Below are 15,248 nucleotides of genomic sequence, written 5' to 3' on the forward strand. Positions count from 1 at the left end.
ACATTAAGTGGGATATTTCCTTGGTAATTTCCAGTTTTCCACTGGCATTTGGAAGAATTTCACTGAAGCATGTCACAGACATGTCCAGACAATTTAGGAGCAAGGGAAATATTTTCTAAACCTGCCAGCCTCACCCTCATGGTTTTTGTTTGGTTGGGTTTTTTTTTGATCAAGCTATCCATTCTTCACCAGCTCAGCTGTGATTCAGAGAAACTGCACACATGCTTCCATCAAAACCAAATGCAGTGTGGCTTTATCATCACTAACAGAAGACCTCTGAAAAGCCAAAGGATAAGCCATGGAACCCTTTTTTTTTTTAGATAGAGCCCACAGATGTTGCTTGAGATCCATTGTCATGTACTAGACATCTATTCCACAGTCAGGATCCTTCTCTAATATCTGTCCAGACACAGATTTGGGGCTGAGTGCCTGAACAAACCCTAAACTAAAGCTTCCCCCTTTCTACTGACCTCAGCTGTAGTGAAATGTGAAAGCGCTCTGGAGCCAGGAGTTCTGATGTGTCAAACCACTTCCTACACAGTGGCACGCTCTGCCACACTGAGCATTGAGTTTGGTTTCCTGGATAACAGACTAATACCTGAACAGAAAGCAGTCTTTGTTCTTTCCTGTGGAGCCAGCAAAACGATGATTTGCTGACCAAAGCCCTCGCTGCACACATGGGTGATGCTCCCAGACGTGATCAGGCATGACAGATTCCTCATCAGGCATTAATCATCTCCTTGGCTTGGTTGGCAACAGCTCATCATTTCTGAGAAACTTCACCGTTCTCAGAGGTGTGGAGAAAAGATGTGGACAAGTCCCATGGAGCTCAGGTGGCTTTTGATGTGGCTCTTGTTTGGATTCATCAAGGGCAACAAGCCAGGTAAAAGACTCTTTTTGCCTTTTGGGGAGGGAAAATCTTATTTGGGATTTTGATGGCTGTTAGAAGGTGTTCATAACATCCTAACTCCTTTCAGCAAAGGAAAGATGTTAAGGAGCTTAAGGAATTTATTATTCTAAGGAAATGAGAGAAATGAGTTATGTGCCCACAAACTGTCAGCTACAGAAAATCCAGAGCTTTAGAGGATATTTTTTGTCTGACTAATGTATGTATCCTCCAACCCATCATTGGAACAGTGGGCAGATCAAAGCAGCCTGAGGCAGCCCCTTGAATTTCCTTTTTCCATTTTACTTGTAACTATAGGAAACAAAAATAGACACTGAAATGCCAGTACTTCTGTAGGTAAAATTGATGGCAATGCTATTAGTTAAAAGGTACTATCCAAATTTGCTATGGGTATTATGGATATGAAATATTTTTTCAGCCATGCCTCTCAATCAACAGTGCCTATAAACTGTGAATGGAGACAGCTAGTCCAATTCAGCATAATTTTACACATTTATAAATGGTGACACTGCTTATTTGGCTTATTTATCACAAGTGTGTGCATTGAGAAATGGTCTGCTGATGCATTAGTGTATTTAAATTTAAACTGCTTTGTTCAAAGGCAGGAAAAAAAATCTTTCATTTTCAGAGCTCCATAAATTTGATATTTCCTTCTGTGTCTGATGACAGTGTCCAGGCTGAGAGGGATGAACAGACACAGCCTCAGGCAGGTTCTCAGATATACTGGTGCTGTAACTGTGGATGGATTGTCCTTAGCAGGGCTGGGAATATTCCTCAGGGCTGCCCATCTCAAGGGAAGAGTGTGTTGCTAATGACTGAACCCATTAAAGCAGGAAGGACCTTCACAAATGTTGAGGTCCCAGATGATTTTATTCTCATTATTTTACCAGTAAAATGCTGAATGCTGCACCTTCTCTTTCATGGGGCGTTTTCCCTGCCAGATGAGGTGCCAGAGCCCACGGGAAGCGTTTGGTGCTGCGTGCAGGAGCAGCACCGCAGAACGCTCAGCCAGAGATGTGTCAGTGGGATCAGTTCTGGGATGAGTCACGTCCCCCAGATTACACTTTCTGTATTACTCTGCCTGGAACATGTTGTGAAATTTCTTGCTGGCAGGTCTCGTTTATCAGAAACCTTTCTGGGTTTTTTGGAAAAAAATCGAGGGGTGTCAGAGCAGTTGCATTTTATGAGATTTGATGTGATTTTATTCACCGCTGAATGAATAAATACACAGCATTGCATTCTCCACTGTATCTCTAAGCTCTTCTTTCCTCAGCTTCCTGTACTTATTTTCAGTGTCTCTTCTGATAAAGATTAAACATAATATATATATATATATATATATATATATATATATATTTGTAATTTCTCCCTGCAAATAATATGCTAAGGTAGAAACACCACTTTTTACCAATTTAGTGGGTTTTAATCATGGAGACACTTAAGGCATTGTGGCTGTGAGACCTGTTGGTTTTAATTCCTTAGGGGGATCAACAAGGACACCTGGGAATAGAGATAAGCAAAACAAAGGGAAAAGGGCTGGGTCAAACTGGTCAAAAATCAACCAGGCTTCAGCACATATGGTGCTTTTTAAATTATTTTTCCTCGGTATTTTCAGCATGTCCCAGCACTGCAAGTTCAGTTTTGTAAATAGATCCAGCTCTATATGGTGTTTGTCAAAATGCACTATCAGGAATAAATATGATTAGAGGGAAAAGGAAATAAAAAGCATTTGTTTTACAGAACAGTTTCATTGATAGCTATCAAAGTGTTTTGAGAGGGCAAAGTCCTGGGGGACTGGGGAAGTTAAGGCGTGGGATGACCATTCATTTAATAAAAATTAAACTACACCTTAGTGCTAAAAAGAAGAATAATGCTGGTTTTCCTGTGAAAAGCATCACATTTATCTCCTTTATTCTGCACAGCAGCAGTGCCTAGAAGCTGCAGGCATGGGTGAAGTCTCAAGTGAGGGTCAAACACAAGGTAAAAGCTGGTCTGCACTCCTACAACCTTTCCATCTTGCTGTTCGTCATACAGGGATACACTGAATAGATTTGCAACTTAAACCTGGAAAGGATTAAAACTCACAAAAGAAAGAAATTGATTCAAGTGAATTTCATTCACACAAGATGGGTACCAGATCTCAGTCGTTTAAATGAGAGGAATTTCTTTCCCATTATAATTGCATATTAGTGCTGGCTCCTGTGGATTTGAAATGCAATGCAGAATACATTAAAGTTGTCAAACACAGACAAGTGCTTCTTGTAAGGTCAACTGGAGAGTAAATACCTTTATAAACCCTTCAGCTACAGTGACCTTCAGTAACAAAGGGCTGAAAGTACAGCCACAATTTAAAAAATGTTAAAAAAATGTTTAACAAATGTGATCTTACTGAGGAAAAGCAGATATTACAGAGATCCTGCAGTACCTACTTCTTCAGATGGAGGAATTATTTTCCCATCTCATCAGAGGTGAGATGTTATGTCCTTTTTCCTTTTATTGCAGAAAAAAATTCCACTCTTTATCTACTTCTAGAAAGGCACTGCTTCTGACTTTGCTCACTGTTGCATTCAGAGTTGTTATTTTGGTCTCTGTACCCCCTCGATGTTCAGCTTTGTCTGCCCTGTTTTCCCTGTGTCATTAATGCTATCTTCAAAGCCCAGCTTTTGGATATTTTCTACCCACGGATTCCATTCCCTGACCGTGGTCCTGAATTTTGGAACAACGTGGCTCACTGAGTCTTTGCTCCATCTCCTCCAATCCTTCCCCAATCCCCACATTTCCAAAGCTCTTCCATGACTTTCCTCACTTTAATCCCTGTTCCTCAGCCCTGCCAGGGGAGCAGCACTCTGTCATCTGCTGCTTTTTCTTGATGTTCTTCATTTGTAAAGTGTGAGCCCTCACATAAAGGATATATAACCGTCTCTATGTGGAAAAATATTTCCTGAAATATTTATCAGAAAAATCATTGCCAGGTGCAGAAAATTTCCATATCACTCTTGAGATCTCCAGGGCAAAGCTCCATGATCATGCTGAGTTGCTAAGTCAGGTGAGATGAGTCCTTAGGGCACATCTGAAATCAAAATTTCCCCAATAGAACTTTTTTTTACTTTCCCAAGACTGGGACACACACTTGTCAGACCGTTCAATTATTTCCAGAGAGGATATTCTCTACTGCCCTTTCACCCCTACAAAAGGCAAGGCTGAGAAAGTTCCAGACAAAGGAAAGAATCTGTATCTGCTGCTGTTTAAAAAGACAATTTTTGTTTCCTTTTAAATGAAAATATCAAAGAAATATGTGTTACTGAGGTTGTCTATTTAAGAAAAAGTGTCACACACCAAAACAAGGCTTTCACGTATGATATTGTCAGAATTTGGCTCTGTGTTCTACAAAACCATGTGCTGTGGTTGCATTTAGAGAGGTTGCATTTGAGCTCTGTGGCTTTACCACGGAACAAGGATGTTCTAAACACCCAGAAACAAAAACAAGTGTTCCCCATTCTTCACTTAGTGCACTTTCTACGCAGCACACTGTGCCCAGGCTAGTTTTCCTCCCTCTCCCTCTTTCCTAATGTTCCCACTTCTGATTCCACATCTTGAGTCCATTGAGACATTCTTCTTCTCCACTGCTGGAAATATTCAAACCCACCTCCATCTCCCTAAAGTTTGTCTCTCCTCTATTGCTCTTTGTATTAAAACTTGTGCCTGGTCATTTTATCTGCACTGTATTTCTGCGATTTACACTGCAGACTCACTTCTACTGAAATTATTTTTTAAGATAATCTCTCTATAATCTAAGGCACAACTAATTATAATCTCAATGGCAAATTACAATAAAGTTGAGGTCTGTACCCTAACGCAACATCTTTGATCTATTCCCATCCACCTTAGAAATTCACATAAGAAGTAAATGACATTAATGGGGAAATAATCCTGCAGAGCTGAGGCTTGCTTGTTAAAGGATCCCTTGGGAATAGGTTTTGAAGTTAGAAAAAGTTCATTACCATTTCAGTTGTGTTGTTGGTATCAGTTCCTTTGCTTTGCCTGTATCAGTTTCATCTTCATGCACCATTTAGAGAGCCCAGTTTCACACAGCACATAAGTCCACAGGGCTGATTTAGCTTTTCAGGCACAGCTGGGGAAATATCTTCATTTTGGCCTGGTTTGATTTGTTGCTGTCTCTGGGGAGAAGTGCTCTTCATCTCTGAACTGGGCAGGTGTGTGCAGTGCCTTTTTCTTCCACTTCTTCTGCCCAAAACTTCAGATCATCATCCAGTTTCCTACCAATCCCATCCTACTGCCTTTTTAATAAGGAGAAAATCATCCTATTTTTGCACCTTGCTGCTTTAACTTGACATCAGAATAATGTCAGCACTGGTGACACACAGCCACATGACAGAGGAAGTTCTGAGTTTAAGCTATTGTGGCATGACTCACAGTCTGAGTTTTACCTAACACTAAAAATACCTGTTACAAATTTTCCCCACTCACTCCTTGTGGACTGAAGGTGTTGCTTTAAAACTTCATCTATCACTGCTCTGCCAACTCAGACATGGAAGAGAAACAAGCAGGAGGGTTTCATGAAGTCTGGTACTGCCAGCACACCCACCAAGAGCAGTTTTGTGGTTGTAACTTGAATTGTGGGTGTGCTTGAGTTGTGGGTGAGCAATATACTTGAATGGGAAACGTGAGGGAAGAAACCTGAAAGAGCCGATGCTGATTTAGATGCTGGGTTTCTTCCCCTCCAGTATCTCCTGTGTGATATCTGACAGCCCGTGTGGAAATCCCAGGTGCCCTGAGACATCTCAAATGGCATCAGACACCCCAGCTCACACCTACCTGTTGGCTCAGATGACAAGGCTTGCAGGTCTCAAAAAACTTCTCCAGCTTAGTTTAGGGAGCGCTCCAACAGAACCAATAACAACTCTTTAATTTTTATGTTTCATGGCTGTCTATTGTCTCAATACATAAGTCTCCTTGTAGTTCCAATGGTTTGTCTCCATCCACTCCATCATAATTGATAATAATTGCAATAATAATAATAATAATTTAAAAATTAAAATATAATAACAACAACAACAACCACCCCCAGAATTTCCACAAATGCCGTAGGCTCCAAAAATCCATGAATATGGAGAGAAACAGAAATTCCCATCTCCCTAAGGAGAGCTAAATGTTCTCATAATTCTGCAACTGACAGAAGGGCTAAAACCTCGTGAACACAATTACACCAACCTCTCTGGCCCATTTACTACCTCTAAGTGCAGAGAAATGGAGTCCCAGGACACTTTTGGGGTGTGGCAAGTGAGAATAGTTGGTAGGGGCTGATGAACTTTGTGAATGAAAGAGAGAGAGAACAGCAAATATCAGGATAGAAAGAGAAGGAGAGTGGCACACAACACACCTTGTCTTGAGGACAAAAAATTGGAATATTTTTCACAGAGGGAATATGAGGAGGCAAAGAAAACATCAGGACATCTCAAAGTAATGTGAGGGCAGTATTTCAAACCAGTAATAGCAGGAGTACAACCTTGGAGCAGCTGTAGAGGGATGAAGAATCCAGGGAAAGCTGGGCTGTGCATGAGTAGGTCACCAAAGGCTATGAGGCAGGTTATGCCCAGATGTGCTGGTCTTTTAAGAGATTGATGTTTTCATATCATGCCAGCTCAACCAAATTGATTGGCTAACTGCCAACAAAGTGCAAAACAGAAAAAAAACCCCACAAGAATCAAAACTGATCTTCCCTAAAAATGTAAAAAGTCAGAAATCTAGTGAAGGAAAAAATAGACCCGGCCATTCCCTACTCCCTGGATTCTTCCAATCCCTTGGCTATTATACCACTCACACAGCAAGGATGTTGATTTTTTTAGGGGCAAACCTTGCAGTTTCCTTGGGCACAAAGATGGAATGAAGTTTTTAGAACAATTCACTCCAGAGGTCAGTATGGCCCAGACCTCACCAGGTCTGTGTCCTCTCTGCAGTCTTGCCAAACTATTCCAGGAGGTGCCATGGCATGAAACCAAAGAAAGACATGGAGATGCTGGAACAGGTCCAGAGAAGGGCAGTGGAGCTGGGGAAGGGTCTGGAGCACAGGTCTGATGAGGAGAGCCTGAGGGATCTGGGGGAGCTCAGCCTGGAGAAAAGGAGGCTCAGGGAGGACCTTTTCACTCCCTACAACTGCCTGGCAGGAGGGTGCATGGGTTACATGCTGTGTGCCTACTTTTTCTAGAAAGAGGAGTAAAAACCACATAAAGAGAAGCACTTCTGAAGGTATATGAGATACCTTGAGATAATTAAGAACAATTGTGGCAAAGGCTATTTTGCAATATCCGTATTCATACACGGCTCCTCCCAGTGTGAGGACTGGTACAACAATAAACCCAAAAGCTGATGACTTAGATATCAAACACATTGGTGAGGAGCTCTAGGATGGGAGGAGAAGCCAGTGTTTTAAAATGTTATGATCGTTGCAAAGGAGTAGGTTCTTGAAAATGGGAACAAAATATTTTATGTGACAATGAAGAAGTTAAAAATCAAAGGGAGGCAGGCACAAGGTCACAACAAGACCTGGGAAATTCATCTTCCAAAAATTCTTTCTGGAGCAGAGAAGGGAATATAGTTGTAAAGGTCGAAGAAGATACAGCAGTTATTTAGATGTGAGAAGACAAGAATATGAGCAATGTGGATTAAATTAAAAGACTGGATCCAAGGAAGGTTGTGTGAGATCCAGCTGCAATGTGGGTGTTCACCATCTCCCAAGAGCACCATTTCTGCACAATCCCTGTCTGATGTGTGCAAGTTCAGAAGAACCCAACATCTGATCATCAATTAAAAGAATGTTTGCCCTTCGTGATGAGTAGGTTAAGTGCTGTGGGTTTTCTTAAGAAGAGACTAATGAGTTGTAGGTTTGAGTGCCTTGTGCTGAGATTCAGATCTGCAGTCTGCTTCAAAGAGGCTTTTGAAGTCTTGAGGGAAACAAGCTTTTAGCTTTCAGGGAAAGTGAGAGTACATGATCTCAACTTGCTGCTGATCTGATAACTCTTTAATTTTAATCACCCTGACACTCTGTGGTAAACCATGTGGTTAACTATTTCGGGTGCAGTCGCTTCTCTCAAAGCCACAGTCTGATGTAGTTTACAAGGCGAATCCTTTGATAACACAAAGGTACGAGGGGATTAAAACAACCCTTATGCAGATTAGCTGTTAAACTGCTCACATACTTTTTGTTGTTGCCTTCTTCAAACTTTGTGACTTTTACTAAATAGCAAGACAATGTAAAGTGAAAAGGCCAGAAAATATGAAAGGGCTGGGACTGAGAGTCGCAGGTTTAATTGCTGTTGGTCTCACAAGGAGAAGGCTCTTTGGGAGTCAAGGGCAGACACCAAATGATGAACAGATATCAGGGACTCGAGGGCCTTTTGCAGTCATTGTTGCTGGCTGCTGAGGCTGCATTACTTATGGCTGCAGAAAATGCAAGGATATGATGACTAAGAAATTTCACTCCTGATAGCCGTTACTGTTGTGCATAAGCATAAAGGGCCACGGATGATGCACCCAAAGATCCAGAGTACCAGCCCTGGTGCAGCCAGACTATTTGATCCTTTAATTTCTCAGCCTTTAGGCCTTAAATAATCAATAAGTAGTGCCTGTATCAACTTCTGGGTCCCTAGCTCAGCTTGAGCAGGCTTTTCAAGTGCACTGAAATGATCTAACTTAATTCATTTCAACTGATTGAGAAGTATATTTAGATCTGATTTGCTGATGACACAACACTTCACGTCCTTCTTTTGGGACAAGTTATATTTAGGTTTGCAAACTTATTTCACAGTAAGCTGCTCTTCAGTGTCCTCAGACAGAACAGAGAATCTATACCCATTCCCAATGTTTGCTTATAGATGACTGCAACTTTTAATTGCTTACTTTTGCCTATTGTGCCTCACTTCATTGACTGAGGGCTGCACACTCTGGTGCAGGTAGCTGCTCTCCAAAACAATGTGTACAGCTTCATTAAGAAAATGTTGATAGTGTTTCATGTTGTCCATCTGCTGGACATGTCTGGTATTGAAAAGGGGGAAGTCCTTGTTGCATGAAGTAAAATGCCACGCTGTCCTGATTCTCAGACTTTCTATTTGCAGGTATGTGCCCAAATCCTCCAACAACTGAATTTGCTGATGTCACTGCTGAAATGTATCCACTACAGACCAAACTGTACTATGATTGTGACCCTGGCTACAACAGAAAAGCTAGTGCATATCCAGGAATTCAGTGTAAGAGTGAACAGCAGGGTGCTGTTTGGACATACAATACATTTGAATGCTTTGGTGAGTGAGTGTTTTCTTTCTATACATAGAGGTGTTTCTCCAATGCGTTATTGGTATAAAGCAAATCTGGGCATTAACAATCTTTCTGTGCTTATTTTTCTAAGTTAGAATTTGAAACAGTTCTGTCCAACCTCTAAAAGCTTGGGTGCTCTGGCACTTTGTTCTGGTGTTTGTCCTGCTGTACCTCAATAACTGTAACTTCTCCACAGATGAGAAAACTTTGTTGTCAATGGCTCCCACAATGGAATTAGAACTTACACAGAAGCAAGAAAGAGAACCAAGGAGCCCTGCACCCCAAACTCAAGAAGAATTTTCAGAGTCCAAACAAAAAGGTAAATAAGAGCTCATTCAATACTGAAATGCTTCTCCTGCTGATTTCCATGGAAGGAGTGTAAAAATGGTGAGTAATATTTAATTATTTTGCAGACAGAGGGAAAGAAACTATTTCTGTAATATCTTGGCTGAACAAGTGATATGGTGTTAGCAAATGAGTATTTTATATCCTAACCAAGAATTAGAAAGGCTTGGTATAGCCTGCTTGTCTATATTTTCTGTGAACACAAGATTTTCAAGAACAGAAGCATTATGCAAAATCTGTCTGCTTTAACCGTGTGCTGCCTTGTGCTCCCACAGATTTCTGTGGTCCTCCCAAGACTGTTCCACATGCCTCCATAAAGCTGCCCCAAGAGCATTACGTGGGACAAGTCTTACATTTCAAATGCCAGACAGGTTATGATAAGAGACTTCCCACCTCTGGCAACAGAACATGCAAGGAGGTGAACGGCAAAATCATCTGGACCCCCCTCGATATGAGATGCACCAATGACAGCAACCAGTGGCCACCACAGATTACCACTGAGCCAGGTAAGATGGTTGTGGTTACACCACAACAACGTCCTGACCTGCTCATGTGGGGTTCAGACTCTCCAGCTGTCGTGGGGAGAGTGGGAGCTTCAAAAAAGTTTACTAAAGAAGCCCTGCCACTTCTTTAGGGGAAGCCCTGCCACTGAGGGGAAGAAGGAACTTCGTTTTGTATTTAAACACCTTCACAGAAAGGGGTTTAAATGAAGGCAAATCCTTCCTTAGCCTCAGATTTTGTCAACGGTTTAAATTGAAGGAATCACTCTGCCCTGCAAGTTCTATTGATGACAAATCAGATGTATTTATAGAGATGAATCGTTTATTAAGACAAATGAGCAGGAGGTAACAGATGAAAGATCTTCATCAGAATTACTTACTACAAAGTATAAAACTGAAAGAACTACTAGCAGATTATAGGATAAGATAAAACAGTGCACTGTATCAAGATACCTGTATTTAAGCCAACAAAAGAAAATAGTATTGATTAGGAGTCAAATGTAACTTACCACTGAAATGATGGCAATGTACACAGACAGATTCCTTCACTTAATCCCCTGGAAAGTAACTGTGAAATAGGTGTCCATACTGACAGGAGAAACTCCACACATTTCCAGGAAAATGTAGAGATTTCTGCTTTGTGAAAGTTTGCTGTGGCTTTTGTAGCTATAAAATGAATGGCTGTCAGTGAGAAATCCAGCCTATTGTGACCATACCAGACCACTGCACACACTGTTTCAGAATCAGCCCAGGATTTTCTCCCCTGTTTCTTAGATCTATGTCCCTGTGGTGCCTCGTTCAAAGTGTTCCCAATATAGAAGTCACAATTTGCTGTCTGGTCTTTCTCTCCCATCATGACACCTTTGAAAATTTCAGTTGTTGCTATCAGGATAAAAGAACTTCTTGCTGTGATGAACAGAACCCATCAACAAACCAGTCCTAGAAAATAACACAGCCTATTGAAATCACATATATTTTAAAAATACAAATATTTTTAATTTTTTGAATTGAGATTGTGAAAAACATGGGACTGGATAACAAAAGAAGCCCCCTCAGCCTTTACTTCAACAAACAGTTATTCCAGTTTCCTGCAAAATGCTCTCAATCCTCAGCAAGGTCAGGTCCTTACAAATAGAGCACCAAATATTTATTCCCCTAGAGTGTTGCCTCTGTATTTGTTATGATGTGATGTCTGTAATGAGGCTGGAGCTTTCTCAGTTCTCCTTCAGCACTTAGCACAAAAAGAAATTTATCAATAAACCACTATTACAGGATGTCTTGTTAAAAATCTGCCCATATCTCATACTGGGGCAAGTTCAGAGCTGCCTTTTGAGGATAAGAGAGAAATTCAATTAATTTCTTGAACCAGGGAAGTTTTAGCTTACACTTCTGGGCCAAACCAAGTCCTAGTTGAAACCATGTTTCCAAGTACTAGCTTGGCACCTTGAAAATCATCCTTCCAGTCTCATATGAAGTGAAATTCTGAGATGGATCCCATTCTAGTTCACACCCACCAGGTATCAGATCAGCAGAAATGTTGGTATCCAGGCTGGAAAGATCTATTGATGGCCAAGAAACGAACATGGCAATTTTAAAGTGTTCTGTGCAGAGGGCAAGCTGTCAGACTACCCTTGGTACCCTTCTTTCATCAGAAGAGCAAATTGATACAAAAAAATCAAGAATTTCTCTCTCTTCATAGGTTTGACTCTTCCGTCCTCTTCCTCTTCCTCATCAGGGGCACTGCCAGTGACAGGTATGCAGTTTTATTAAAGACTTCATCACCCAGAGCACCTAGTTGGTCTTTCAGTTTGTTGTTCTGTTCCAAAGAGATCCATTTCTGTTAGAAGAGCAACTAAATATGATGCAAGACAAATCTATATCCATGTATTGTGTGATAAGACAGTATAAACAGATTCTTTAAGCACTTAAGCTTTTATAAAGAAGTTTTCAAAGATTCATAAGGAATGTAAAAGAAAATAGATCAACCAAAAATCTGTTTTTTAAATGCAGCCATTTTCAGATTCTTTTCTGAGGCTTTCTGTGAATTCAGCAAATCACTTTAACTGGAAAAAAAAAGCAGAAAAAATGTAAATATTTAAGTGCTGATGTTTTTGCACATTTTCAAAGGAATGAAAAAAAGATGAGTAAATAGAACATTTCTTCACGGCTAAACCAGTGCATTTAGATCAATCTGAGGAGGTTCTTTTCTCCCCCTTCCCCATCTTCCACTCAGCCATTAGCTGATGACATAGAAATTGTGTCTGACTGTGCATATGCTCAAGACTTTGCACAAGGGCTCTTGATTCCAGCTGGAGTCTGTTGGAAACTGCAGTGCACATTATGGTGAGAGGAATAATGGAGTGAGATGGAGGAAGGGAAGGAGGAGTTTTGCAAACTGCTCCAGAGACCGTAACATCAGTAGTCCCTGTGATCAATCTCTAGTTGCCCAAGTCCCCTCTGGTTGGGTCATGGGAGCAGTGGGGCAACATCAAAAATTTCCTGCCTCTGGGCAGAGGGGCAAGATGAGACCCTATCCCTAATCTTGCCTGTTTCTCCCGGGTGGGGTAAATGCAATAATTAAGATAACTCCAGGTGCTAACCATATTGATTTTCAGGTTTTACAGCTCTCTGGTTTGTTCTGCTTATCATTCCCATTGCCTTTGTGTGACTCACCAAGCAGACAATAAGGTAAGTGGGACAGAATGAGGAAAGTGTGAAATCTAACAAAAAATCCCTAGAGGTGGAAGAGTTATCAGCTGGATCAGCCTCTTCCTATTGCACTGCCTAGATTTCTGGACATCTGCTTTGGTGTTAAATATGACCCTGGCTTTTGGGATGGTCTAATTCAGCTGTTAAATACTGACACAAGAAAAAGAGGAATCAGAGCTTTTGAAACCAAAAATTCTCAGAACAAGTTGCCCAGAGAGGTTGTGGACTCCTCATCCCTGGTAGTGTCCAAGGCCAGGTTGGATGGGGCGTGGAGCAACCTGGTCTAGTGGAGGATGTCCCTGCCCATGGCAGGGGGATGGAAACAGATGGGCTTTAAGATCTTTTCCAACCCAAATCATTCTGTGATTCTATAATTCTAAAAAGCAGCCTTTGTCCCAGCCATTGTGGAACTGAGAATGGCAGTTTGAATAATGGGTGAGAGATTAATTCTGTGGGAAAATAAAGGTTAATTATGCAAACACATTGTTTCAGATAGATTATGCAATCAGTCTTTTTCTCTCTGGCCAAACTGTGGGAAGTCTGGGGGAGCATCTGCCACCACAACCATGTAATTCTGTTTCCTTCATCCCCCTGATTTCAGAGTTGTGTCATGACAACTTTGTACTTCACATTTATTTCAGTGTGGCCTCCTCTCTGTTTCTGTTACTACACTTAGATGCACCAAGGCTGTTCCTGTTCACAGGCTCCTCAGCCTAGTTAAGCCAAGACATCCTTATTTAACATTTGGGAATTCTCCTCCTCTCTCTTTGCTAATACTCATGCTTGTTTCTCTTCACATTCCCTACTAATTACTGACACTTCTTAGCTGAATAGAGATTTTTCTTGAAAAGTGAGAAGAGAGGACCTCATGAAATCACATTAGAAGTAGATTTTTATCAATTCATGGCTGGATAAAGCCATATAAAGTGTAAACAATGCTTTGAAACATGCTTTAGTGAAGATAGTCAACCATGGTGCAGATTGCCTGGGCTATTGCAGGATTTTCGAAAATATGCTATGTGAAAAATGTCAAGAATTATCTACATTTTACTGGCTCTGTGGTGGAACAAAGGCGAAATAGCCAATGCCAGATGCAATAGTAACTGACAAATGAAGGAGTAACTGAGATCCTAAATGGTGTCTTCTGCAAAAAATACTCTGTTGTTTCTCATAGTAAATATAGAAGAAGCCATAGAAAATCTGCTTCTTCCCACCTGTAGTAAAGTCCTTTTCCTGTTATAGGGAAGATTTCTCAGGGAATTGTGGCATTCAGATGCAAACTCCTGAAATTAAGGACTTGCCGCTGAAGAAACCAGATTGTACCAGAGACTCCAAGACCAGCAGTGACAAACAAGGAGGAAGCCTGGACACTGAATTCCAACCTGTGAAGGAGGCAGAAAATGTTACATCTTAACTCTTATGGGGACAGCATGACTTTCCACCTACAGAGTGCTGGTAGGAGGGCTGCACCCCATCACTGACAGATGGGGAAAGAGCCCTGCCTGAAACTGCTTCCCGAACCCACTTCTCCTCCTACCACACAGCAGATGTATTTCTAATATAACTGCAGCCCCTCCCAAGCCACCAGGAGTACATATGGACCATTCTCCCAAGCACATTAAGTGGTGGCACTGTCATTTCAGCCCACACCCATCCTCCTCACAAACAGAGCAGCTTTGCTGGACACCTGATGTCCCCCTGCCTCTTCCCCACCCAGGTGGGTCAAGCACAGGCACACGTTTCTCCTCAAATTGTTCCCTTTGGAAATTAAACCCCTTCACCCCCTGCACTGCAGCTGAAAATCTGACTGGACTCATTTATGGTTCACTATATACATGCATTCCTCATCACTCTCCTCTTCCCAATTGTTTTGGATCAGTGCCTTCCCTGACAGTTCCTACATCATTCCTCCAGCCCAGACAAGGATGCTGCAGATCGTGGCAGCTGATTAATTTGACAGCTCTTTTGTAGCTGCAGAGTGTGAGAGAGCCCAGCAGAAAGGCATTTGAGGACAGGCTTGAGCACACATAATGCTTGACATGTTCTTGTATTATTGGGAATTTGCGAGGTCTGGATATTATTCTGCCTCGTTTTAGCCACGCTCAGATGGGTTTCACCTGACTGAATGCAAGTATCTGTGTCTGAGGCAGGCAGTGGGGAGGAACAAGTCCCTTTAGACAGCAGTTCATCTTACCCTATTGCCTATATATATATATTATAATAAATATATATTATATGTAATAATATACATATCATTCTATATGTTTGTGAATATGTATTTATTTATACACACACAGAGATATACAGTTATTGATGTATATATACAGGTGAAATGACTCAGGGTCATGACCTGTTTCTCTGCATTGACTTTAACAATGCCCATATTGACCAGATTAACTACAGATGCTTACATGGCATATGACAAAAGCCAAAAGGGATGAGTCCTTTCCTTATAA

General features: G+C 41.3%; 1 protein-coding gene across 1 annotated transcript; it reads left to right on the plus strand.

Annotated features, from left to right (window-relative positions):
• The first annotated feature begins 344 nt into the window (after positions 1-344).
• LOC134549411 (interleukin-2 receptor subunit alpha-like) lies at positions 345-14,982 on the plus strand. Its single transcript, XM_063394957.1, has 7 exons — positions 345-883; positions 9,040-9,225; positions 9,435-9,557; positions 9,859-10,089; positions 11,783-11,836; positions 12,699-12,771; positions 14,035-14,982. The coding sequence occupies exons 1-6, from the start codon at positions 808-810 to the stop codon at positions 12,749-12,751; spliced, it is 723 nt and encodes a 240-aa protein (XP_063251027.1). The 5' UTR covers positions 345-807; the 3' UTR covers positions 12,752-12,771; positions 14,035-14,982.
• Positions 14,983-15,248: the final 266 nt, after the last annotated feature.

Source organism: Prinia subflava, chromosome 4, assembly GCF_021018805.1.
Source record: "Prinia subflava isolate CZ2003 ecotype Zambia chromosome 4, Cam_Psub_1.2, whole genome shotgun sequence".
Lineage (NCBI taxonomy): Eukaryota > Metazoa > Chordata > Aves > Passeriformes > Cisticolidae > Prinia > Prinia subflava.